The sequence below is a fragment of the Drosophila willistoni genome (genome assembly GCF_018902025.1).
Source record: "Drosophila willistoni isolate 14030-0811.24 chromosome XL unlocalized genomic scaffold, UCI_dwil_1.1 Seg142, whole genome shotgun sequence".
NCBI classification, from domain to species: Eukaryota; Metazoa; Arthropoda; class Insecta; order Diptera; family Drosophilidae; genus Drosophila; species Drosophila willistoni.
The window spans coordinates 5,400,432-5,428,400 of record NW_025814053.1 but is presented as its reverse complement, the minus strand read 5'-3'; the positions used below and the strand labels follow the sequence as shown (position 1 = coordinate 5,428,400).

The 27,969-nt window shown below is 35.6% G+C and overlaps 1 protein-coding gene across 1 annotated transcript; it reads left to right on the top strand.

The window, feature by feature from the left end:
* Positions 1–661: 661 nt before the first annotated feature.
* Positions 662–27,299, top strand: LOC6644735 (GATA zinc finger domain-containing protein 7). Its single transcript, XM_002067530.4, has 4 exons — positions 662–955; positions 24,884–25,926; positions 25,993–26,127; positions 26,542–27,299. The coding sequence occupies exons 1-4, from the start codon at positions 935–937 to the stop codon at positions 26,792–26,794; spliced, it is 1,452 nt and encodes a 483-aa protein (XP_002067566.1). The 5' UTR covers positions 662–934; the 3' UTR covers positions 26,795–27,299.
* Positions 27,300–27,969: the final 670 nt, after the last annotated feature.

The window sequence follows — 27,969 nt, the reverse complement described above, 5'->3', positions numbered from 1 at the left end:
AATTATTAATAATACAAATACAAAATGAATTAGAACTAATCTACTACTTACAAATATTGTTTAAATCAATTGCCACCTCGTACACCAAAAAGTATACTATACCTGCCTCAACACATACATTGATCCTTCTCAGATAGCAACTCAAACACCTTCTTTGGCACCCTCTCGGAAATGATAAAATCAGTTTTGTTTAATTTGCGGGGGCGGAAGTTGGCGTGGCAAAATTTTTAAAATAGCCAGTTTCTGCGCGTCTGTTAAACTAGTCTGCATACCAAATTTGATGTCTCTAGCTATTATACTTTTTAAGAAAAACAGTTTTATGTGATTCCTGGGGGCGTAAGGGGGCGTGACCGAAATTCCAACTAACTCTATATATGTACATAATACACGAGTATACATACCAAATTTGGTGGCTCTAGCTCTTATAGTCTCCGAGATCTGCGTGTTCATACGGACGGACGGACGGACGGACAGACAGACAGGGCTAGATCGACTCGGCTGTTCATCCTGATCAAGAATATATATACTTTATAGGGTCGCAGAAGCTCCCTTCTGCCTGTTACATACATTTTGGCGACTTTTATATACCATTTCACCATTCACTATGGGTGTATGGTATAATAAGCCAAAATGGCAACACTGCTTGCCAGTTGCTTGCCAGTTGCTTGTCAGTGTTTAGCGCGCGCGCAACGCCGCGGAATAATAAACTTTACACTTTTTTTTTTGAATATAACAATTAATATTCGTACAAATCAAATATTAATTCAGTTATATGAAAACAAACAAACAATCAAACCGAAAATAAAGCGAGAAAGTATTAACAAACGTTGAAAAAAGTGAAAAGTGTTTTGTCAAATTGCATTTTTTTTGTGTGTTTCCCCTCCAACCACATCGATTGCATTTTCTTACCAAAAAACCAAAAGAAACTTCAAATATGCAGCAAAAGGTTGAAGAGGTTAGTATCAACACTAAGGGAAATACTGTGTGAAACTATATTTAAAGATTGTTACTAAGAAATGACAAATAATTTTGGTGAAATTCCATTTCCCTTTTTTTGGAAAGAAAATTGAACATTTTTTGATATCAAGCTCAGGATTATGATTCGTTTTTAACATTCCCGTTTGTTTTTAGTAAAAATCTTAGTTTCTTACGGTTTAACTTTCCGTTTCTCCCCGCTCTATGGAAAGAAGAAGTATTCAATTTTAAACCAAGTGGATCATTTATTCTTTATAAAGTTTGATGGATGCATTTTTCATTTAGAAATATATGTAGTAAATTTTCAAATTTTCAACAGCCAACAAAATGTTTTTTTACTTTTAATGAAAAGTCATCTTATTAAAGAATAAGAATATGTCAAATTGACTTTTTCTGTGGTTTATAAAGGAATTTTCTAACAATAAAAGTTACATATCGATAAAGTAAAAGTTATAGAAATTGTACATACATTTTCTTAATAACATTTTATTTAACTTTTATAAACTTGTTGGGCTTTTCTTTTAGTTAGTATGACTTAGATCAGAGTCGTATCTCAATAATAACTTTTATAATGTAATGAGTTTATGCAAAACTTGGAAGAACAAATATTGCTAATCAAATTTTGTTTATTGCCATTATTAAAAAAAAAAGTAATTATAATGCTTAAAGCCACCAACTCTGATAAAAACAATTCTTGCTTTTCAATTTATAAATATTGCTTTTCCAATGAACTTTATCTCAAGAGTTGTTCGTTTTGTTATTTGCTCAGTTTGTATTATCTTAGAAGAATGTCTTCCTTACCCTTACCATTACCCTTACCTTTGTAACTTAATGATTTGAAGGTCATTTAGCTAAACTTACTAGTCTTAGTTATTAGCTGGAATTACACGAAATACACAAAGTCAACTCTTGGTATTTATGGCCCATATGTGACACATGTCACTACTATCTAAAACTACTATCTATAACTAAGACCAAAAGATAAGTATTTCCCCTTCCCCATCAAAGAAATGCATATGAGGGAACCTATCTACCATTTACCACCTATCACCTATGACGTTTTTTCTAAAAGATGCCTCATTTCCTCAGCAGTTCTTTGGTTCAGTTCATTTGAGTTCACTTAAGTTCAGTTTAGTTTAACTTACTTTTAAGTAAAGTTCTTTCTTTTGTAGTTTTTGTTTTTTTCTTTTTTGCTAGACCTATTTTTGTATACCTTACACCCTACCTCAAAACTTCCCCCCTCCTGTGGCACCTGGCACCAACTGGCAACTGGTCGCAGTTCTTGTGCTTCTGCCGTGACGTTCCATTGACTGATTCTCTGGCTAAATAAGCCAACAATAATAACAACAATAACAACAACACCCACAAAGAGATCTCATTGTAAAAAAAATGGTTTTTTGTTTGGTTTTTCATTTACATTTTTCTGTTTTTTTTTTTTTTTGGGAGGTATTATTTTTTTTTTTATTTGGTGATATTATTATTTATTTTTGCTGTTTTTGTTGCTCCGACGCGTGTTTTTGTAGTTGTCCTCGCCCTCTGAGTTATTTAAACAGTTGCCACACACACTAACACACACTCACACACACACACGATGTTGTGTGTCTGTTTTGTCTCCTCTTATTATATATTTTTTTGGCTAAAGCAATTGTTTTTAAAAACCAATTTATAATTGTAAAATAAAGTCAAAGTCATGACAAGAGATTATGAAGTGAAATTTGTGTTGATTTCTTGATCGATTTGCGGGCATAAATCACAGTTTCTTCTTTAGCTAGAAACAATAAAACGAAACAGCTTTAGTTTATTTTGCTTTATTTATATTGTTGTTGGTTGTGTTTTTGTTTGTTTTGTTGCCATTGTTGTTGTTGTTTCTGTTTGATCATGAGCCAAATGCAAGAGACACGGAACCAAATTCGAGGCAAAATGCAGTAAGTCGATTGCAAGTAAAAGTCGAAAAACCTGTAAGAAGACCATTGCCATATAGATGGATCGATGGCGGTTTGGGGGGTGCTGCAGAATGGACGGAGTTCGAGATGACTGTCCATGACCCAAATAAATGAAATCGGACGAAAATTGTTTTAAGAATTGCAAACACCGAGACGACATCGAGATAAAGAAGAAAGAAAAGGCAAACAAAAAAAAAAAAGAAAACAAAACAAAAACAAAAATACAAGACATAAAAAAGAAGTAAGAAGACATAAGACGAACAAGTCATAGTAAAGTAAAGATGACATTAGTTCGACTCGTGAAGTGGCAGACGGAGAGCGAAAAAGATTAAGAGCAAGAGGTGGGTGAGGTGGTGAGGTGGGTGGGGAAGTGGGGTTAGCCACATTGATGTCAGACAGATTGATCTATGTGGATTTCGGTTTGGTTATTGTAGAGAAGATAAGATATGATCCCCAGCGACCTGGATTCGTGCAATTGTTAAGTCTCATTCCATGGAGAATGTGTTGATTAGGTTCTCAGTTTGACCAACTCAAATTTGACACTAATTATAGGAATTTGTCTTTACCCAATTTACAGGAAAATAATGTTGAATAAATTTAGAGATTTCCTCAACAAATTTAGTTACTTTCATGTACATAAGAATATCAATATGTATATGTAGTCATAAATTGCTTTGTTTGTGTCACTTTTCAATTGTTTTTTGAATACAAAACAAAAATAATTAAAAATCACAATATAATTAACAAGGAAATAATTAATTTAAGTAATAAATTGCTGACAAATACGAGATGACATTATCTCATTAAAGGGTTTCGAGAATGTGGATTAGCGGTAAAAGGGGCGCACAGTGGGCCATTTGACTGTGTTTAGGTCTAACAAAATTAAAAGATGCTAGAATTTTTGAAATGAACGTAACTGATTCGAATGAAATACGATATTTTTGAATAAGGTTAACCAAAATATTCACTGCCTTGACTTTCCATATTTTTAACTATGATAATGAAATTTGAGATACTAAAATCTGTTATAAATTGTTAGTGGCATACCAAATTTCATAGAAATCGGGTGAAAAATACTCAAGTTATTAACATTTTTAACAAGATCAAGCAATAGAGTGAGTCTAATTGTAAGTGTAAGAGTGAGCGAGATAGAAGGCGTTTGCTTTTATTTTTGACAAAACTTTCTGTAAATATGTTCAACAACTGAAATTTTTAAGCGTTTAATTTTGTATAATTGCGAATTTTGGACAGAACGACTTCAAAAGAATGCCACAAATTTGGCTCATAACTAAAAAAAATGTTCAAAACTAAAGGAAAGTAGTTTTTGAAAAATGATTCTCTCTCCAAAAAGTGTTCCCAAATTCCTCTAATAAAATGTGCATTCAGCCCACACACAAAAGCGAAACAGACATTGTAGTTAAAAAATTTTTGGATATGTTGCCTCCCGCTAAAATGGAGGGAAAAAAAGCAAAAGAAAAGAAGAAAACCGGTTAGAATTTTATGCTATTAAAATTTCGCTTTTCGCGACACCAACAACTAAAAAAAAAAGCAAATTTTCTTGTTTAGCAGCAAATTTTCGCCATTTTGCAATTGAAAGTAAAATTGAACAGAAGTAAGCAAACCAAAACAAAAAGAAATAGAAATAAAAATGCAAAAAGAAAAACCCAAAACCGGTCAAGACGAGGACTTCTTTTTGTTGATTTTGGAAAATCCTAAAGGCCATTATCAAACAGGCAACAACAATGCGTGGCAAGTGTGGGTGTAGGGGAGAGGGGGCAGGGGGGCAGGGCGAAAGAGAGGCTAACGAGATGCGAGGAGAGAACTTTTATTTTATTTAACTACAAACTGTAATTACGTTTAAACGGCAAACAAAACAAACCGAAAGAAAACCAAAAATAACAACAAAAAGAAAAGAAAAGAGAGAAAAAAACGCAAACAAACAATAACAACAAAAGCAAACGAAAAAGTACGCCAAACTTGAAACTTGTCGTTGATGAGAGATCGCTGGAGCTAAGGAGCCCGAGATACTGTGATAGAGCGACCAAGATAGAGACAGAGATAGAGAGGAAGAGAGAGAAGGTGATAGAGGTCAATGTCTGGTTCAATGACCCTTGACCCTTTTTGAAGAAGACTTACATACATACGGAAAAAAAATATAATTGTGTGTTGCGCTAAGAGCAACAGAAAAACTGCAAAACGCAAAGTCCAAAAGCAAAAAACGATTTTGAGATCCATTGGCCCAACTCCTTACTAGAGGATTCATTGCTCGGATGAACTATTTCTACCTTTGCATGTCTATTTAACAATGATCTTGAAAGAATTTTCGATTTTGTCTACAAATGAAACTGTTTAAAGGGTTCTCCTAGCCCTCATTGATCTAGCTAGTTCTGATAAGCGGATAAGTTATCCATCCAACTTCATCCCCCTCTGTTCTCTGTTCCTATATAGATTATCCTACAGTTGATCTACCCTTTGAAGAAACAATTGAAGCCCAAAAAAACTCTTCCAAAAACTAGCCATTCATCCAAGTATTACCAATTTCATAGTTATATATATTCTTGGTCTATACCGATACCAATGAAAACGAAACCAAATATGTTAATGTATATGCTATTCAAATTAGTTTCTCAGTTAAGTAGCTTGTGGATTTGTCACATACAAATGTTTTGAAGGTGTCAAATCATTTATAGACTAAAGCGTTGGATATTTTATTTGAAAACTTTCGATTACATGACCCCCAAACCCTGTTGGACCTAAACAACAATGGCATATAAACAAAAATATTATGCATCATAAATTTCACTCACAAAGAAAGAGCAAGAGAGAGAGAGAGAGAGAGAGAAAGAGCGGGAGCGAGAAAGAAACCGGTCCAGATCTTGTCTTGTGTCAGTTCTGACAATGAACCCAAAAGCCAAGTTAAGACTCTTACGAAACATCTCATAAAAACAAAACGACTTGCATTCAAAATGAGGCATGGTTAAGGGGGGGGGAGGGAGAAATTTTTGGAAAAGTGAATGGTGACCGTTAGGATGAGCTCCAGAAATACTTAAATACAATGCAATTTTTTAGGTTTTTTTTTTTTTTTGAAAGTCTTTTTTGTTTGTTGAACTATATTTTATGCAAGGCGCGTATCTAATTAATTGAGCCAAGCTAAAATATTTACCGTTGGCTGGCCACATTAATTGCCGGTTCGATTTTATAACACAGAAATCAACAATTTGCCATAACCCATCTATCCCTCCCTGCCTCCCTCCATCCTCCACCTCTCATCAGTCAGTCAGTCAGTAAAGAGGGGAAAGAAAATCATATAGCGCTTTGGCCATGTCAATCAAAGTGAAAGAAGTCAACTGATCGTCACAGTTGTATCTGTAGCTTGTATCTACAGGTGCCGATTATCTCATAGATACAGATTGCTTTACTTTGCTTTTGCTTTTGCTTTGGCTCTCAGTTCGTTTGATTGCACAAAACATAATAATTGCCCATGAAAATAGGCCATTGCAATTAGCCAATCAATGATTAAACAAAATTGATTATTTGATGCAACAAAGTGATCACTTTGAGATACTATATATGGGTCTATATATATCGGAAATAGAATGATATACATATACCCTAATACATAGGTAAGGGTTTAGATTCATCTTCTATTTCTTTCAGTTTTCAATCAGACTTTTACGTGGTAACTTCAAATTCATCATTTGGTCCATCTGCCTGTCATTCTTTTCTCTCCATCTCTCTCTCTCTTTCTATCTATCTCTGTCTCTCTCTTCATATCTATCATTGAATAGAACGTGCAAGAGTCATAATGAGATTTTACATTTTCTTTTTCTTTTTTATTTCTGGCCAAATACAGACAGAGTGGGAAAGTTTAACTAGTTTTGTTTTTCTATCAATTTCCTTCTGGCTTTTTTCTTTAGATTTCCGGTGGTATGTGAACAAAAAAAAAAAAAAATCACAGAAGAGAAAAACGTTGATCATTATCATGTGTGTGGGGTCAATTGAAGATGCTGAGTGAAAAGGAACAGAAATTAATCACGATTTGATCAAATGCTATGGGAAATACATATATATACATATATACCTTTGGCTAAGAGAACTTGGTAATAATTGAAAATGAAATTATTTCTGGAACGAATAAATCTATTTCTTATCGAATTTATCTAGATCTAAGACTAAAGGGGAATCTAAGATGCGAACGTTATTTAATTCCAACTTTTAAAAGGCAATCAAAGTTTATTCAAAGTTGAGTCTATTATCTATATCTTGTTGACTACAAATTTGATTTGTTTTAATTTTTGATTAAAGAATGACCCGAAAATAAGTCGCTTATGATACATAGATGATTATAAATGAAGCGGAAACTGATTGAAAATTGAGGTCACAAGATGAGTCATGGCTATGGCGGTATTTTATCCTGAAAAAGGATTCTTTTATGAGCAGAAAGTGAGCCCAATTTGGGTTAAAACAGGATTTGCATATGATCAGAAATTTTATAAAATATTTAATGGGTTATTTTAGTTCTGCTTAAACAATAGATGAATACAATCACTTTATAGTTAATATTTTAATCTTGGAAATCCTTTTTGGAAATTTACACTGAATTGATTCTTGACTCCTTCAACACTTATCCTAACTCTGGACTCTAAACATTGCATGTGTTTACCTTCATTTATTATAAAAATTGTGACTTACCCTTGTGTCTATATGTGTCATATTTCATTAAATGAACTTCCACATATTCGAAATAGTTCTCATCGGCATCTGAGCTTAGGTTTTAGCTCGACTTCTGTATAAATGGCCCTTAGAGGACATTTTCGAATTGAAACATCAACTAAGTACCGATTATGTGGTTAAAGTTCCATTTTGCCAGTTTTGTTCGACTTCATTTTTAGAGTTTGATGATTGTCTGATGGCCTTTTGTGTTGGCATTTCACATGTAGACAAAACTTTTGCAATTGGCTTTCTACTCCATTGTGTTTATGCCGAAGAATGTGCATACATATAATGGTATACACCTGCTGACCTAGGGCAATGGGTTTTTTGGTTTACTAGGCACCACACACATACCTACATAACATATATGTAAATAAACATATCTCCCGCAGTGCTATTTGCATGGCAACCTTAACCCATTGGCATATATGCTTAACGCCCGCACTGAGCTCGGCACTTGGCACTCTCCACTCTCTCTTTCAATTAGCCATGCCTCATGATGGAACGGAACGGAACGGAGCAGGCAACCAAGCACAACACCTGTATATTTTCACACAGGTGACTTCGACACCAGCAACAACAACAAAAACAACAGCAACACAAAATCTCAAATGTAAAATGGCTAAAAAAAAATATCAAATTACTTGCAAAGCGAAGAAAATGTTTGAAAAGGTATATCCAGTTCAGTGTTGGGTTGCTCCAAAAAAAAGAGTTGTATGTTAAACTCTAACTGGAAATGTTCTCTTACAATTGAACAGAATTTATAAATTATGTCACATCGCAATCAATAATCCTTTTTAAAAAGTCAAGTCTATGCAATTATCGATTTTAGTTTCGATAGTCAACACATCGATCCTTTTTGTATAATAGAGTGGAAAATGATTTCAAAATTGAATTTGAAAACTTTACAAAATAATCTGTAAATGCTAAGAGATCAACGTATAACATTGTATGCGCCCTTTTGAGACCTCCATCTATAGATAAAGGGTAAACCTCAAGTCGATAAGTCAAACCTGCTTCACTTTCTTGTGTTTGATTGCATGCCGCAAGATTTGCAGATGATGATGGCAGCTCTGGCTTCAGCGCTGACTTGGGCTCTGCATTTTGTTTGTAGCCCACCTTGCAAACATTTTGTGCTACTTTACATTTTTACATGGTAGTTTTTTTTTTTTTTTTGTACATATTTATACCATACACCCATAGGGTGAAATGGTATATTAAAGTCGCCAAAATGTATGTAACAGGCAGAAGGAAGCATCTCCGACCCCACAAAGTATATATATTCTTGATCAGGATCAACAACCGAGTCGATCTAGCCATGTCCGTCTGTCCGTCCGTCTGTCCGTCTGTCCGTCCGTCCGTCTGTCCGTCTGTCCGTATGAACACCTAGATCTCGGAGACTGTAAGAGCTAGAGCCACCAAATTTGGTATGTAGACTCGTATAGTATGTAGAGTGATCAAGTTTATTTCAAATTTTTGACACGCCCCTTTCCGCCCCCGCAATTTAAAAAAAACGTTTATCTCATAAACTATTCCAGCTAGAGACACCATATTTGGTATGTATATTCGCTTAGTAAATGCACACATTTTGTATGTATAAAAATTTTGCCACGCCTTTTTCCGCCCCCGTAATTTGAAAAACTTAATTATCTCCCGTATTTTTTTACCTTATGCAATCAAATTTGGCACACTTAAATTTAATACTAATATCTAGCAAAATACCAAATTTGATCAAAATCGGACAAAAAACAGTCGAGTTATGCAATAAACGTTTTTCCCATAAGGCCGGAGTTGGCCGTTGGCTGGTGGGGGCGCTAGGGTGCTCGTATGATTGAGTGAGCGAGATACTAAGATATGCTTGTAAGAAGCATGTGAAAATGCATTCGTTTAATAAAGTTGAAATATTTGCTTTACTGGTGTATGGTATACCTAAGTCGGCGAGACGACTTACTTACTTCATTTTTTTATTTATTTTTTGCTGCATTGTTGATTTAACTGTTTCGCCCCCATGGCTTGGTTAGCTGTTGCCTCTTTCTTTTCGCATAGTGTGAACTTGTGGCCAGGGTTGCCAATTAGATTTGCGAAAATTTGAATGAAAGTACAACAAAGTGACAGCGAAATGTCAATGACAAAAGCGTATCGCAATTTTCAACATCATCAGCTGAAAAACATTATTCATGATCATTATTGTTATTATTATTATTACTAAACATGAAAATATCGACTTAACAATGGGGATGGTACTGTACTTTCTCCATCATTTCACAATTTGAATTGAAAAGAGCTTTAAAATGTAATCACCGGGGGAAAAATTGGATTGTGTGGCCAAAAGGAGGAGGAGAAATAAATATCTAGAGAGTTTTTTTTTCTATTGTATTTTTTTTTGCTCTTCATTTATTTATTTATGTACTTTATTTACTGTTTTTTTTTTCTGTGTGTGTGTGTGTGTACATAAATATAAGTCAAGGTTCTATTAACTGTTGGCTTACGAGGGGATTTTGATAAGAAATGTCACATTATCAATGCCAAAAGGCGATAAGGCATGCATATATATGTACATACATATTTATATGGATTGGGATTGGATACTTGGGTTGCAGGTGCATATAGAGTGGAGCTGATCGGGTCCAATGATGGATTTCCAAAGGCAATTTGTCAATGTCAATGGTTGCTAATTAGCATATGAGAATTTTTTCCAATTTCGCTCGCTGGCACAACTAATGAGGGGCAAATCTTTTCAATAAACTGTTATACAATACATTTTTACGTATACAAATGGTGAACGGTAAATCAACAAAGAAATATGACATAATCGGCTAACTGTTATATAAGAAATGTTATCATAACCAAGAATCTCAAGAAATTGACTTAAAAATGTCATTACTTATTAAGTCTAAATTATATTCATATAAGATATATGTAGTAGGGTGTTATACAAACTGTTATACATACAGGAAATAGTGACTTATTGCTATGGTTGAAAAACTGTTATACAAAGTATACGATATTAGAAAGAACTGTTATAAAGAGATAAGAGAAATTGAATATACTTTGAAAATATTGCCTTATTGAGCAAACTATTACACTACATCAGCTCAAATGTTGTTAGTCTAGCAGTTTAGTGTTTATATTTTACGAAACTGTTATACTTTTTGGCAACTGTTATACCTTTGGCAAAATTTTTTCATTAATACTTGGCATGTTCAGCAAAAAATTACTTTTCTTGATAAGCAAAAACACATTTGCCAAATGCATTTTGGGGCCACAATGTGTTATACAACTGTCATAAATTAGACCATCAATTGATATACCAACTTTGCTTTTGCCCTTCACCTCGTTTACACTCTTCTTGGTCTATACAGTATTTGTCGCTGAACTAAGCAAAAACAAAACTTTATCTAATCACAGCTACATTAAACAAATCAATATACATACATACATACTAACTTATAGGCAGTTAGGTACATTTTAGTATATAGTCGTGGCATATTCCAGACGTTCCATTCAATTGAATTTATTATATATTAAATTTAGAAGTGATTAGTCTTCGCTCTATTGTTGTGGCTTGCCCTTAAGAGTTGACAGAGTTGTGGCTGGCCTAATGTTGATATAATTTCGAAAAACAGATAAACGCAATGCACAGATGATGACTCAATTTGTGGTCTGAACTTGAAAGAAGGCCTAGCCCTATCTATCTATGCATATATGTATGTATATATAGTTTACCGATAACAAACAAAATGATAGCCGATAACGTCTTATATCAGTCGTAATTTTTACTGTATATATAAATGTGTCTGTGTGTGTGTGGCATATTTAATATATATACTTAGTAGGTAGGTATGTACATACATATATACAGCTGTTTGGGAAACAAAAAAACAAAATCTTAAAATTCCATTCTTTACACCAATATAATACTAGGGTAACTACTACTACATACATACATATATACAATAATATAATGCAACTATCGAGCATGTAATATAGCGCACCTGTTTGCTTGTTTATTTCCAGAAAGGGAGAGAGAGAGTGGGTGTGTGTGTGTGTGTGTGTGAGGGCAGGGAATACTGTTAGCGGCAATTGGCAAAGGAAACCAGATAAGATACTTGGCTATTTCCACAATTTTTGTTCATTTGAGTAATTGAAATGCCATGGCTAATTATAAATTCTTGCCAAAATGACTCATGCATCTATATTTTAAGTTTTTATATTAAACATTTAGTTAGGGGATTTTCGGATGTAGGGGAAAGAACCTGCCACCTTTGCAATGGTAATGAAGCCATTCGCTCAGCATTTCCGCTGCAGTGAAAAGCACATAAAAGGAGAAAGAGATGAGAAATGAAAAGAAAAAGGTGCCAACTGTCACCGGCAAATGCATTGCAAATGCAGTTTAACGGTCTCTGTCTCCCTCTCTTTCTCTCTCTCTCTCTCTCTCTCTCTCTGTCTTTAGGCCATTAGACTAAGTAACTAAATACATACATTGGAGGTGTACATAAGTAGCTGTTACTAGTCTTAGCCATCTGTCTGTCGGTGTGTGTGTGACAGTAACATATTTTCAATAAAGAAAATAAAGCCATCAAGAGGGGGTAATTTGTGGAAAGGAAAAGAATCTATTAGCATACAGAAGTATCTAGTTTATTTCTTTTTTTAATAGAGCTACATACATATGTATATATAAATATTGTTCACTTTTAGTATTCTATTGTGTGACTTTTGCGTAATTTATATGTGACACGATTTGGAGCATTCAGAGACGATGTCTCTACCGTCTCAGCCACTTTAGTTTTTAGAGCTGGGGGCATCTTCATGTGTGTTTTGTTGGCTAAGCGTGGGAATGCCAATTCGTACACATTCCTACAGAGACGAAATCAAAGTCAAAAACTTAATGGAGTCCTCACCTGTGAGACCATTCAAACTAGCCTCGCTATAGGATTATACTTTTGTAGAATGTTTTCAAAAGGTAGACCCTAGGAAAGATCTACATAAGTGAAAGATCTACAGCAAAAGTTTCAAATTAAAAATTTATATAGAAAGATAAAGCTAAAGATTATAATGTACTTGGATTTTTTTGCTGTAGATCTTTCACTTGTGTAGATCTTTCGTAAATGAATAAAACTTATGAATTATAATGTACTTAAGTTTTAGTCATTTAGATTGTTGAGGAAATAAAACTTATTTAAATTTATATATCAGTTCACATTTACTTGTTAACCAACTGATTAATATTTAAATCAATCTAAATATTAAAATTCAAAGTTTTGCAGTAATTCTAAACTTTGCGCTCCTACTCTCGAACCAGTTGGGAATTATAAACGCCTAAACTGGAATCAAAAGAAATAGTTCATAAAATTGGAACTATGTATTATTAATGCTAGTGGTTTTAACTAATAGTAAACTAAAATTAGTGCTAATAGTGTTGATTATTTCTTTGGATTTATTTGATAAGAGTTGGGGCTCCTAAATATTGTCTATAAAGACCGCTCCTGTACTACATTTGTCTTAATTGTTATTGTTCTTTTCTGTTTCCTCATTTTCAGCATGTCAAATTGAAATTAGTTTGCGGTTTAAGTACACACAATTGTTAAGATCTTCATTTCAAATGACTTTTTGTTTAAGTTTAAGTTTAGAATTGCTTTTTGGTTTGTCTTTTTTTAAGTTAAGTTCGCGAGTTGAAACGATAACGATTTTCGTGTGAATTGGTTTTTACTGCATCAGATTAGTTGGCTATAATCAATTTGTGATTTGACATTCCATTTGCGGTTGACTAAGATTTGAAATGAAATCACTTTCGAAACTAAATATGTGCTGGTAATAAATCAATCAATTCATATCTTTATATATCTTTGGATGGGGGTTTTTCGCTATATAGCGTTTACCTAACTGTTTCTCCTTCTACCTTCTCTACCCACCCAAAGACCATTGTGTGTGTGGGTGAAAGGCAACCACACAAAAATTTCCATATCTCTTGGGCTGCTTCTTAAGTATGCACAACCTTTCACAAAGGCTTAAAGGGATGGCAAGGGAAGGGAAGGGAAGGGCGGGGAGGAGGATAGGGTTATGGTTTTTTAAGCGCACCAACCTTAATGATAATGATAATTTTTATGATCATGCCAACTAACAAAAGCCAAGACAAAATATGACGCTTATAAAGTGCAGTTAGCAACTCTTTAAATCCATCTAAACAATTTACCGTTTAGCTGCTATTGCTGGTCAGTCGGTAAGTAGCCAGTAAGCGGACCGCTAAATGTCATAAAAAATAAAGAAAAAAAAAAAACCCAACAGGTGCCACAGCAGTTAAGCCAACAAATGGACAATGGACGTTGCACCTCGCTAACATGGTGTTTGGTTAGTGTTTTGTTTACTTTTTTTGATGGACAACTGAGCGCTTAAATCAGTCACAAATGGGTGGGAGAAACAACAACAACAACAAACCAAAAAAAAAAGAAAAAAAAAAGAAAGAAAAAATATGAAAAACCGTTTCCCTAACATTTATGATGAAATTAACATGCTGAAGAAACTGAATGCCCCATCCATATTATACTTTCCCACAATTTCCACTTCACTTTTTCTAAATCAGTCAGAAACTGATCTAGTTTTCAAGCAACTCAATTAAGTTGGCCCATGTTTTGTGGTATGGCAAATATACATACACAAAAAAGCACAAACATCAAAACAAAAACTAGAAACAAAAACAAAGAACCGCCAATGGCAACACCTAGCTAACATCACCCAACACAATTACCTCAATTGTTCTGCAAATATTTGCTACAACTTTTAATTAAACAGACCGCATTGGCAATATGAAACAACATTTTAATTATAAGCACACACACACGGGGAGAAGATGTAGCCAAAAACATGGCAATTACAAAGAGATATGTAAGAAGGAACAACAACAATAGAACAGAACAGTTCAAAAGAACCAGAGAAAAACCCGATTGCAAACTACAAACTACAAATAGTACAGTAAACTCCCACTACTAACTAGCTGTGATGTGTTTTTTTAGATCTATTAAGAACCTTCTTAAACTAGGATAAATGATTTTTTGACATGTTTTTCTCTGGTTTTTCTGACTTTCTCTTTTTTAAACACTTCTGAAAACAATTAAGTGAAAGTTTTAAGAATTAAACCTAAATGATCCCTGAATTGATGGATATATGGATTGCTTTTGGTAATATTTTTATAGAGGGAGATCTTACTTGCTATCTAACGACTTTTTAGCCCTAACATGACCTAAAAAAAAAGAGTTTATAAACGAATTTAACCCTGTATTTATTTGGAATCAGCCACGAAAGAGTGAGAAAGAATAATATTTATAGAAGGTTTTGGTAAACAAAGAACGGCAAGAATTTAGTTAAATTAAAGTCATGGGAAGACATTAAGTCTAAAGATCTTAAAATACTTAGAGTCTTCTTTTCGCTAGTCATTTTTGTACACAAAAACCAAAAAAAAACCAATAATTGTTTCTCTGTGTTAATGGGTCAACAACAACGAATGAACTTAGGGTTCTTACGTCTCTTTCTCGCGCGTACAATTGAGCTGCGGGTGGGGCGACCACTGTACTTTTACATACTAGTAGTAGTACTTTGGGGCTAGCCTACTTGACTCTCTGTATCTTTTACGTGCTTCATGTAGCGTGGCAGCTGTTGCCAATAGAAGAGGAAAAGACAAGAAAAGCGCGCATCAAGTTCAAAAGCCTAAAAGCAAAGCAAATGGCTGACACGCAACAAGAAATGCAATGCAATGATAGATACTTATAGTACACACACACACACACACATGTATCTGTATCTGTATATCCATCTCCTGTGAGCTATATCAGTGTCTCTGCATCTGTATCTGATCAGTTGTTCTTCTGGCTGTTTAATGTCATTGGCCCAGCAGTCGGTAGCAGCTGTCTAGCCTGGAAAGTTGAAGCTGTTTTACTTTAGTTTTTGTTTCGCTCTTCTTTCTTTCTCTCTCTTGTTTTTTTTTTTTTAGTTTTGCCCATTGTAGAATGACATAATGTGCCTTCGTCATGCCCCTCACGTTGGCTGTGGTCATTTGGCATGCAGCACAGTCGCCGCTCCAGTGTCTTGTCTCTTGTCTCTGTTTGTCTCTTTGCACTGGTTGACATAATTTGAGTGTTTGCTGTTTCTTTTTGTTGTTGTTGTTGTTGTTGCAGTCTTGTGAGTGGATGGACAGATCAACGTTTGAATGTTGTCACTGCTGAACTGCAGCAGTTGTGTGATTTTTGTGTGGAAATGAAAAGTGTTATACAACTGTCATAAGTGTCATGGGGTTATGAAGTGCTAGAGCACTATCCAACTTATCAACATTTGCTGGCATTGAAATTGAAAGCTGTAATAATATTGTCACATTTTTTGTTTAGCTGTGACAATTTGTTATCCAAACTGTTATACAAAATGGTATACAAATAGAGAGTGTTTTACACTCACATGTCTTTCATAAAACCTTTATAGAGAGTGTGAGACACTTACATGTTTTTCATAAAAGTCATATCATAGCATAATTTTATTTAAATTGTAATACAAGCTGTTATACATATTGTAACACAAATGATGGGGTAAAAAGCTCACTAATGTTGAAAAAAGTCTAGTATTCATATAATGTTATGAAAGCTATCATAAAAACGGTTATACAAACTGTTATACAACCTGTTATACATACTGTTATACAACCTGTTATACATACTGTTATACAAGTTGTAGTACAAATTAAAGGCTTGAAAGCACTAACCATAGAACACATAGATGGGACAAACTCATGATTTTTTGATTGCAAACGCTAGCCTAGTCATGGAACCCCAGAGAACTTCGGGAAAACCCGAACGCTCTCACTCTCAATGAGAGCGTAAAATGGGGAGAGGGCAAAGCAGCTACGAAAAAATTTCAGTCTAGCACAGACTACCGAACGACGAAGGCAGGCCTACGTCGCTTGTGATTTCGTTCTGTCTATGTATGTGTACACTCGTCGGTACATGCTTAGGCTTCGTAGTGTGGTTGTGACGTGAAGTTGTACAACATCGCATTTCAATAGCTCGCTCGACCAAAATTTTTCATTTTCGTCAAAACAGCGGCAATGCGAATAGGATATGCCCCTGTCGAAAGAATATCAAGAAATATTGGCATCAGCTACGTATGTATCCCGGTGGCTGTGCCGATAGAGTGTTTGCTTGGCAATAGGAATGTCGCTGGTTCGAATCCCAACTCGATTATCGTTAACGAATTTTTTTTTTGTCTATTTTTTTTATTTATATAAAAATAAAAAAATAAAAATAAGCAAAAGGAAAAAAAAACAAAATGAAAATAAATAAAAACAAATCAAAAAGGAACAAAATAAAAAATAAAACAAAAAAAAAAAACGACAAAACCAACAAAAAAAAAACAAAACAAAGAAACATTATTTATATTATTATTAGGAAACCCCCTAAGACTTCGTTAACGATAATCGAGTTGGGATTCGAACCAGCGACATTCCTATTGCCAAGCAAACACTCTATCGGCACAGCCACCGGGATACATACGTAGCTGATGCCAATATTTCTTGATATTCTTTCGACAGGGGCATATCCTATTCGCATTGCCGCTGTTTTGACGAAAATGAAAAATTTTGGTCGAGCGAGCTATTGAAATGCGATGTTGTACAACTTCACGTCACAACCACACTACGAAGCCTAAGCATGTACCGACGAGTGTACACATGCATAGACAGAACGAAATCACAAGCGACGTAGGCCTGCCTTCGTCGTTCGGTAGTCTGTGCTAGACTGAAATTTTTTCGTAGCTGCTTTGCCCTCTCCCCATTTTACGCTCTCATTGAGAGTGAGAGCGTTCGGGTTTTCCCGAAGTTCTCTGGGGTTCCATGACTAGGCTAGCGTTTGCAATCAAAAAATCATGAGTTTGTCCCATCTATGTGTTCTATGGTTAGTGCTTGAAAGGTTTGAAATGTTGGGAAAAACAGTTTTACAAAATGTTATACAAACTGTTATACAAACTGTTACATAAACTGTTATACAAACTGGTAAACACACACACACTATTATCTGCGATGTTTTTGTCAAAGCTAATGTTAGTATTTTTTTTGAAATCTTACCAATTGAATGATACTTCCAATTTATTTAACTGTTATACACTTATTATAAAGCCATCAAAAATACAAATTTGTTTAAATTAGTTAAAATCAAGTCCGTTTGATGCGTTCTTTGTTCTCTGTTGCCTTTGAATAGTACTATTTAGCTGTTATACAACTGTTATATGTACATTAAATGTTGCAATCATTTATCATGATTGACTTGCCATTGAAATCCCAATGCAAAATCACGTTTTTTATTAGCTTTTAAAGGCCTATTATGGGCAATAAATTGATTGCTGATCGCCATTAAACTCAGTCTCTGCCCAAGTGATGATATAATACATATACACAGACGATTTTTGGATGGCCATACTGCAGGAAAAAGAGAAAAAGGCCGCCATCATCATAGAACACTTAACCTGAATCATACATACCCTCGTCTTATATAGTCTCTCTATATATGTATGTATATACATATATCGTTTTATTTTTATTTCATTTTCCTTGCATGGAAGCACTTAATTTAATGACTAGTCTGACTTACTAACTAACTAACCGACTGCGTGGCCTAAGCGACTAACCGACTGAGATTTTGGCTTGGCAGAAGGCCCAATAAAACTGACCAGGCCAAGACCAAATTAATGGTCAGACATTTGCAGTGGAAAGTAACGGCAAAACTCTCTGATTTGGTCAGGTCACGCATTGTTAACGTCTTTCAGAGTCGTTTCTGGCCAACAAATAAACAGAAAAAAAAACTAAGCAAAAAAAACAAACAAAACCATCAACGAGAAAGACAAAAAAAAAACCAACAACATACCAAATGGACATGCCACAGAAAGTGATCCAATCGATGAGGGCATTTTATCAGTCCCTCATTTGATTTTATTCGCTTATCGCGAACTAAGTTTTATTTTTCCAGGAGAAGCACACACACACACACACACACAAACACATGCCAAAAGAAATAAATCGAAGAGGTAAGATAACGAAAATGATTCCATTTAGGTTGAAAGCAAAAAAAAACAACATTTTTACCAATAATTTGTACAATCAATTAGTTAGTTAGTCGCTTTGGCCTAAATCCATGGAACTACACGGGGCAAAAACTTTTCGTCTATATATATAGAAAAGTTAACTAATGTTTCCAAATAGCCTAGTTAAAGAATTTATAAAGGAATCCTTGACAAGATCTTTAGATTTAGTATATTAGCAATGAATGAAATCTTTGTATTAATTGAGGTTAAGAAGTTGAACCTTTGAATACTTCAAATGGATCAATAGATTACAAATCAATATTAAACTCTGATGGCATTGCAGATCAGTAAATATATATACAATAGATCTATATCTTTTTGAATAGATGTTAAAGAGTTCACAGCATTTGTTGTCCTTTTGGGATCACTTTTAAATTTAAATCCCAAACCATATGGGGAATTTCCTGGTTCAGACGACTTTCAGTTGCAATTAGTTAATTGCTGTGACTTAATGACATTTTATATTTAACGATTTACTTTCACTTGAATCCCCTTTGTTTATGTATTTTTCTTTTTGTTGTTGTTGTTTATTCTGTTTTGAAATGACGCAAGATTTGTGAGAAAAAAGATGCGTGTTTCTTGACAGGAAAATTTTAGCCATTATGTCTGTCCTGGTTGTTGTAGGGGAGAGAAAGAGAGAGACATAGGGAGAGAGGGAGAGAACAAGAGTAAGACCTTATGAATCCGTTTTGGAAATGTTTCGCAAAAACCAACCCAAAGTGTATGAAATTTTGTCTGTTTTGTAACCAAGTTTGATTTTCACTAAAGTAAACGCTTACGATTCTTCGATCTTATTAACATTAAAAGGCCTTGTCTTTTGTCTTGAAATATGCATATTTCTCTCAGTGTATTTAAAGTTCTGCTTAGGTTTTGGCTTTGTGTTATTTGCTCTTTTTGGCATATTTTCGCTTTGTTTACCAATTTGTCAGTTTGCTAATGGTGCCGCCTAGACAAAAGAGACGTGACTTTGTGCACAATTTTTGGCCAAGATGTGTTTTTTTTTTTTGGGTGCCTGCTGTCGTGGTGTGTGTGTGTGTGTGTGTGTGGCAACCTAAAGCATGGTAAATATAATAACAGCAATCGGTATATAACGGTAATTTTGGAATGGTAATGGCTAATGGTAATGATATGGCGTCATAATTGACACATGCTTCAAGTGCATCCGCCTTAGATTGTTGTTGATTTCAGTTTTTGGCTTGCTACGTTTTTCTTTGACTCTCCACTGATGATGGCAATAGATCACGATTTTGTCCAAAAAAGAAAAGAAAAAGAAAAACCCCAAATTGATCGCGCGCTGCTTTCTTCAGGTCAAATGGGGCACAAACTTGGTCTGAGGCTGAGGCAAATGATCCGATTGATTTCGCAGACAACAAAGAGGAAAACTCTGAAAGTATAATCTCACGATTTCCAAGAGAAAATTGCACAAGAAATAAACCAAAAATAAAAACAAAAATAAAAAAGAATCCATCTATCTATGAAAAATCTCAACAAAAATTGCACTTGAAATTAAATTAAAGTTAGTCACTAAAGTCTCATTGCAATCAATTTTATTTCAAATTGATTTGCTTTAGGTTAAGGAAAGGAACTTGAACACTGAAAGGATATCAAACAATTTATGTATAAGTATTCATCTAAATGAAATAAGTCAATGGGTTCTCATTACCTCATCTCATTTGAACAAATTTGTTAACTTTTATATATGAAAAGTATTCAGATAATGTTCAGTTGTTAATGTTAATCCTCGCAAAAGAGATTGGCCAAATAGAAGAAATCTTTCTCATCTTAAAGCAATATTACATTGAATATTGATTTTAAAAATCGTCTAACTTTTCACTTTTGAAAAGTTCACTTTGAATTCCTCATTCTACAATACATGAGAAAGACTCAGAGACATAATTCATTATAGATTATATAAATTTCATAATAAAAAGTAAAAACCATTTTGTATAATATTCAATATTCGTTGCCTTTGACTTCAAAAGTGGTTTAAAGGGCAAAAATGTTGGCTTAAGTTATTCATTGAAAGATCTATGAGATATTGGCCAAAAGCAGCAACAGCAACAGCAACAACAATTCAATGGGTCAGGCTTTATTCCCATCATCCTTCATCATTGACCCAAATGCCTTGTAGGCAAAAACATTTTGAGTACTCGCCCCTCTTTTGCATATCAATTTGATAGTGTTTGTTGTTGTTGCTGTTGTTGGTTTTGCACGCTTCAGCTGCAATAACGCTAAATGAATTGGCCCAAATACGTTTTGTTGGTGTTGAACACGATGATGTTGTTGTTGTTGTTGTTGTTGCTGTTGATCGTCATGATGATGATCAGTCGCCTGGAAACGACAACAACAGCAGCAGCCCAAGCTAGAAGTGGATCACCTCAAAGAGTGAGAGAGAGACAGCGAGAGTGAGTGAGTGAGGGAGAGGGCCAAAGATGTTGCTGGAGAAGAGCCCAAGTCACGGTCACGTTTCACGTCACGTTCTCTCGTTGTTTTTGTTGTTGTAGCTGTTGTTCTTCAATTCTACATTTCTTCTTTCGACTTGTTTTTTCTTTCTTTGGTGTATCAGCGCACCCTGTAACCAATTGGCTTAAAGGGCATATCAAGCTAGGCCAAAAGCTCAAGCCAACAATCACCAACTGATCTACTTAGTCTTTAAGCCGAGATATTTGCTCTGTTGTTACAGAATATTTTTAGGTTTTTTTTTTTTTGTTTTTTTTATGTGTTTCTGTTTTTGCCAATTTGCTTTTGACTTGCCTTTTGCTGATCTAGCAAACTAACAAATTGCCCTACAGTTCCTTTAGACCTCCCCCTCATTCTCCCTTGCGTTGTCTCGTGCTGTCTTGTCTTGTCTTGTTTGTGTGCCTTGGTCGATTGCATGACCCATGGTGACCCCGATGAGGCGGCATCCACACAGCATGCAAATGAGTTCAAAACTTTGACTTTGACTTCCACTTGCAATTGCCAGTTGCCAGACGGACGCGCGCCAAAACTGACAGCTGTCAACTTGACATTTTGGGCAGCAGCAGCAGCAGCAACAGCAGCAGCTGCTGTCATTGCACTTCGTGGTGGTGGCAGCAACAAGTTGTGTGGCAACAACAGCAATAATAATAATAATGATAAAAAACTTCCGTTTTTGTACAAGTTTTGCTGTTTTGTATTGCCCATCATATGGATGTCCATTGGTTACACATTGTGAGTCTTTCTTTTGGGTTGGCAAGTGAAAACGACAACGACAACCACAACGACAACGACAACGACGCAGACGACGCACATTTCAATTCGATTTCATGGTACAACAATTGAGTGAAAATCTGCATCGAATTTGCCCACGAAAAATCGTTTAATGAGCGGCTTCGTCTCTCTTATTTTTCGGGGTGTTGCCATTGTGTGGCGACTACTACGACTACTTATTTCTTTTTTTTTTTTTGTTGCTGTTCACAAGGCAACAATGCTCATTGCGCGCCCACTTAACGGCATCGAAAAGCGGAGACGTAGACGGAGACATTTTGCTCGCCACTTTCTAATGCGGAAGCCACCAGACAAACCAAAACGACAGTCAACCATCCGACAACAGCAACAAAAACAACAACGCACCCACATGCCACAGACCAGAGTCATAGACCCTCACTCTCAATGACTTGAGGCCTAGTCAAAGCCACTTTGGTCGTCCAAGTCGGGCAGGCGACGTTCGGGTGGGCTCAGTGACCCGCAAAAAAAGCTTGTAAGAGCCCTCTTCACCTCACCTCTCACCCCCTGGTTGGCCATAAGCTGTATATGCCCACCATGGGGGGGAAGTATTTAGTCATCAAATGGATGCTGATTAAATGCAATCAAGATGCTCTCCTTGTTATCATAATAGTCTGTCACATAAAAGATATCATCGGAACTATCATCATCATCATCATTATCAACGTATGAGTGATTCTTTCTAAACTTTAAAAGACATTTGAAAACGTATGATAAGAAGATGATAACTTATAGCATTCTTTATTGAAAAACTACCCGAAAGTATGCTGTATTTTCGCTTGATTTAGTTGTAGTTCTCAATCAATTGGAGCGTTCAGCGTAAGCTAGACTTTGAGACATATTTGTGAATTTTGAAATATTGAAGGGTTTAAAAATGTTTTTGTAATTTCTCAGAGTACAAAATGTCTTAAAAATATGTATTTTCTAAAGTTTTGAAATGAGATGAAAGAGAATGTTTCAAATTCCATTAACTTACACAGAATTTTCCATTGCATTTAGGCTTATATATAGTGCACAGGTTGTATATCTCCGATTCAGCCGGATCGGACCACTATATCATATAACTCCCATACAAACGGCAAAGTCACGAACAGTGACTTTTCTCAATAACTTCGTTATTTTCTGAGCTTATGTTATGTGAAATTTAATATTAATGAGTTTATTACACATCTAAACGAGTGTGCTTAATTTGATGAAGATCGGGTGACTATATCATATAGCTCCCATAGGAACGATTGATCGAAAACAATGACTTTTGTCAATAACTTCGTTACTTTTGACGCGATTGCTTTCAAATTAAACATTTGTTTTAGTTTTAGTTTAATATATCTGTTAATGACTGTGCCAAATTTGATAAGGATCGGGTAACTATATCATATAGCTCCCATAGGAACGATCGGTCGAAAACAGTTACTTTGATCACTATCTTCGTTATTTCCTATACTAAGATTGTAGGCCCTTCTTTCGGAAACATTAGCCGTTTTAGATAAAACGTTTTTCCACTTTGATGGCTATAGGTAAGGAAAGAGTTACCAAAAACGTTGCAAGGGTATACAAACTTTGACGCGGTCGAAGTTACCCCCGGCCCTCTGGTTGTATTTTCTTTCATTACTTAAAATTTACTTTAACAAATTAAAAGCCTTGGCAAGGAAATATGTAAGTAATGTGTTAATTAGTCCTAACACCATATCTCCCTCTCTCTTTCTATCTCTCTCTCTCTCTCTCTCTATCACTCCCCTTGTTTCTTTCTGCCAGCATGAACTCTTCACACCTTTACCTGCATATAATTATTTGATATTTCTGCTAACTGTTTTTCGTTTTTTTTTTTTTTTTTGTATTTAACACCCGCTGTAAGGTGTTTCACTCCGTTCAGTCAACCGCAAAACATAACTTTGAACTCCACATAGATACATAGATAGTGATGGTAGGGAGAGACAGAGGAGGGCGTAGAGAAGTTATTGCATTTTAAAAAACCAACAACACAACAGATAAATTTATGCAACATGCGAAACAATAAAACAGAAATTCCCTCTATATCAGCAGCACTTTTACTCTCAATTGTTAAATATTTATTTTATTTAACATTTTAACGACTTGTGGGGAACAATGGCGATGAGCTTTTGTTTAAATTCAATTTGGATGTGATTTGTCACGCGACTTTTTTGCCGATCCGCTTACTTGCCACCAATCTGTTGTGGTTTTCCCCATTGATTGAGCTGATCGATCGTTGGGATAAGGGAAAAAGATTATGCAAGTTGCGGCCGAAAAGGGCGTTTGATACGATTTCCTTTCCTCAAGTGGTGCAACAATGCGGGTTGCTTGCCGCATTTGTTGTCTGCCCCACACTTCTTGAACCTATACGCTCCATTTGGCCGTTTCTTTCTTGCATATTCGATTACATTCAATGAGCTAACGGTAAATGTGTGTGTGTGTGTGTGTGTGTGCATTGTGATCGAATGAACGCACAACTGATGAGTGTAATCCGAGTAGCATTTCCTCTCTGGAGGTCACAATCAGCTCAAATAACTCAAAGACAACAAAAAGAGACAACATCAACGAAGCGACATGAGCAATCACAAGCATTACAAAAGGAACTACAAAGCTTTAAGTTTCGAAATGATTTCAATCACGACTCGATCAGTGATATTAATAATTATCTCTTATATACTCTTCGGTATTCGAAAATTAATCTGAGAAGGACCTTTTCCATGCGTCTTTCCGTCTGTTGCAATCCAATTGAATCTATTGGAACGATCTTTGGTTTTTCTTATCATACTTGGCTTAAGTAGTTCAATCAGCCACTATAACTGTCTACTATAGCCAAAAAGATAGCTTCTTTGTAACAAACTTGTAATTTTCATTAAACTAAACTCTTGTTCTTGTTGTCTTTGCAGAAGGTCGATCCCTTGACACGCATTCAAGAGGAAATCAAAGAGGTGGTGCGACGTGAAGAAGAATACCGACAGCTGGTGACCCTCACTTCCGTATCGGGTGGCACTCCGCCTGTGGAAGTGGTGGAGTTTGAGACGTACACAGTGCAACAGGATAACGAAGAGAAGGAACAGCCACAACAACAACAACAGCAACAGGATCGTGGCATTTTGGTTACAGCCCAACCTGTTGTTGCTGTCCAAACGACCAGTTTATTGGTGCCCATTGATGAGCATTCGAATACACCCGACTCATTGGCATCCAGTGTGAATAGCAGCACCAAAGAGGAGAGTCTCGATGGTCAGCATTCTGATGATTCTGGCATATCGGCATCTTCCAATAACAACAATAAGAATAACAATGGTCAGGTAGCAAAGCAACCATTGAAATTGACCATTGTGGGTCGTCAAGAGCAGCGTTACATTGGACCAAATTGTTACAATCTAACACCAGAGCCGCCACAACAAAAACTGAAGGCACACACAACCATAACGAGCACACCGCATCAGCAGCAGAAGCGACAATTTGCCTTCAATGGCATTGCCACCAAGGGGGTGATGCAGCGTTTCATTGCCTCGCATGGCAAAGTGCAGCAATTGGGTGGTGGAGTTGGTCTGGGTGGTCCGGTGACGCCAATTGGCCTTAACACACCAACTTTGGCCATCAATAATAATAATAACAATACTAGCACTACGATCGCCAGCAATGGCACATCGACGACAACTTTGAAATTGAATTCGCGCACTGCTTTGGCCTTTCTGGAGAATGGAGGCAACACCCAAACCATCGGCAGCAACAACATCAATGTGAACAACAACAATATCACAATCAGTTCACCAACAGCAATCGAACGCGATTCAGAGGGTCGTCCATTGCGTCGTGGTTATGTGCCCGTAGAACAGAAGATTCAACGTGAATTACAGGATCTGAAATCCCGTGAAACGGAACTTAAGCGCCAGCGCAAGCTCAATAGGCAAAATACATTGAAAGCCTCACTGGACAAACTGTGAGTCACCAAGATTCATTTGACATTGATTAGAATGTTTTTCCAAATTTCATTTTCTTTCCACAGACAACTGAGCACAGACGATGAAGCCGATGGCGAAGAGGACGATGACGAGGATGATGAGGATTCCGAAGTGGAGCATTGCTATGGACCAGGCAAATTACGGAATGCCCAGTCTACCCTAGAGCTGGATAGAGATTGGTAATGCAAAAAGAGAGACAAAAATGAAGATATGGAGAGGGAAGCTAGAATATACGATTTTTTTTAATGGTTGGACAAAGTAATTTAAGTTTCGCAGCCAGTAAAAGATCTTCCACTCTGAAGTCGGAGACCTTGAGCTTTACATTTGCTTATAATTCACAACTGGTGTAGACATAGCGATCGTTTCACATGTAGTTAAGACAGAAAGATTATTCAACACTGAACCAAACAACTGGTTAAAGCAAAGTGGCAGAGCCCAAAATCACATGAATACAGTGTTGGACTGCTTGCGTTACTTAAGCAGTTGTGAATTATAACAACTGCTTAAGTCACTATCCAGTAAAAGATTTCAAATTGCTTTAACTTTTGCCAAACTGAAAAGAAACTAAATTAATTATCTTTCATTTGTTGTAGTAACGACCAGGAATTGACCTACAAGGCCACGGGCAATCGTAGCCTCAATGCCGCCGTCCTTATTGCTGCCAATGGGAATAATAACAGCAATGGCAGCATTTCCATTGGCCTGCGTCCGGCCATGTCGTTGGCCCAACTCTGTGATCTAACACCCGAGGAGGCGCCCTCATCGCATCGCCTAATTGCCCAATGGGAGAGTCTGATCAAGAAGAATGCCGAAGGTGCCGCCGCGCCAATTGAGGCGATTATCTGAGTGCCGAATCCGCATTGGAGGATCGATAGTAGCAGACCAAATTATTTGTATTTTGTAATTTCTATAATCACAATTTATGCCCTAACTTTTCCATTCTATGTAGGTTTATATGTGCAAATCCTTTTTCTTTTTTTTTTGTGCCTTTCTTTTCCTCTACTTCTTGTCAACGAATTAATTTTAGTTAATCGATGGAAATTGTATTGCCCATGTACTTAATATTGTGTAATTTATATTTGATTTACTCATTCACACATACATACATACATATGTTTGTGTGTATGTGTGTGTGTATTGCATGTGTGTGTAAAATGTTATATAATCCTGTTGTATATAATTCTTAACGATGTTTCCAATGCAAATCAAAGTCCAACAAAGATAACGACTTGCATATAATTTATTGAAAACAAAAACAAAAAACAAACTTACACATAAAAATATATAAATATATATTATTTACATACATATATGCAAACACGATTTAAATAAAAGCAAAAACAAAAAGCAATTCTGTCATCTTTTTGTAAAGATTTATAAGTTCGGCACTGCTTGAACTGCTTGAGCTGGATAAATCTAGATTATGAGATGAAAAAAAGTAACTAAAGAAGTAAATGCTTTCACATGAAGTGAAATCGCAGTAAGTTTTCAAATTTGGTGGCCATTTTTGCTGATCCTGAGCAAAGGATTCGTTGATGTGTCTAGTGGTGGCACATTTAATCCCATGATACGCAACGATCGATAATTTTTCTGCTTACGATTTAATTGTATCGAAAAATGCCTTTCAATTAATGGAATTGTTAGTCGATTATTAGCTCAAATAATCGTCTCATGGTATAAAACATATTTAAACCTAGACATACATATCTCTGCTTCAGTTGTAAAGGATTGGATTAATCGTTAATTCATATGATTAAATAATCGATTAATCATTTTTATGTCCCATCATTTCCAAAAATAATTGCAAACACCATTTTAATTCTATTATGTTTTTGTTGTTTTTTTTTCTTTCAGTTTTTTTGGTTTTCTGTTAATATTTTTATTAAATATAATTTCGTTCATTTCATTTTGTTGCTGTTCTTGCATTTGGTTTTTTTGGTATTTAATAAATACTCAGATATTACACAGTGCCATTGTATTGTATGGGGGACGGGGGAAGTGGGTACCGTGAGGGAGAAGGG

Excerpts from the sequence above, each read along its gene's own strand:
- LOC6644735 (XM_002067530.4), top strand. The coding sequence starts at position 935 with ATGCAGCAAAAGGTTGAAGAG. Across the intron at positions 956-24,883 it reads TGCAGCAAAAGGTTGAAGAG|AAGGTCGATCCCTTGACACG; the intron begins GTTAGTATCAAC and ends TTGTCTTTGCAG. Across the intron at positions 25,927-25,992 it reads AAAGCCTCACTGGACAAACT|ACAACTGAGCACAGACGATG; the intron begins GTGAGTCACCAA and ends TTCTTTCCACAG.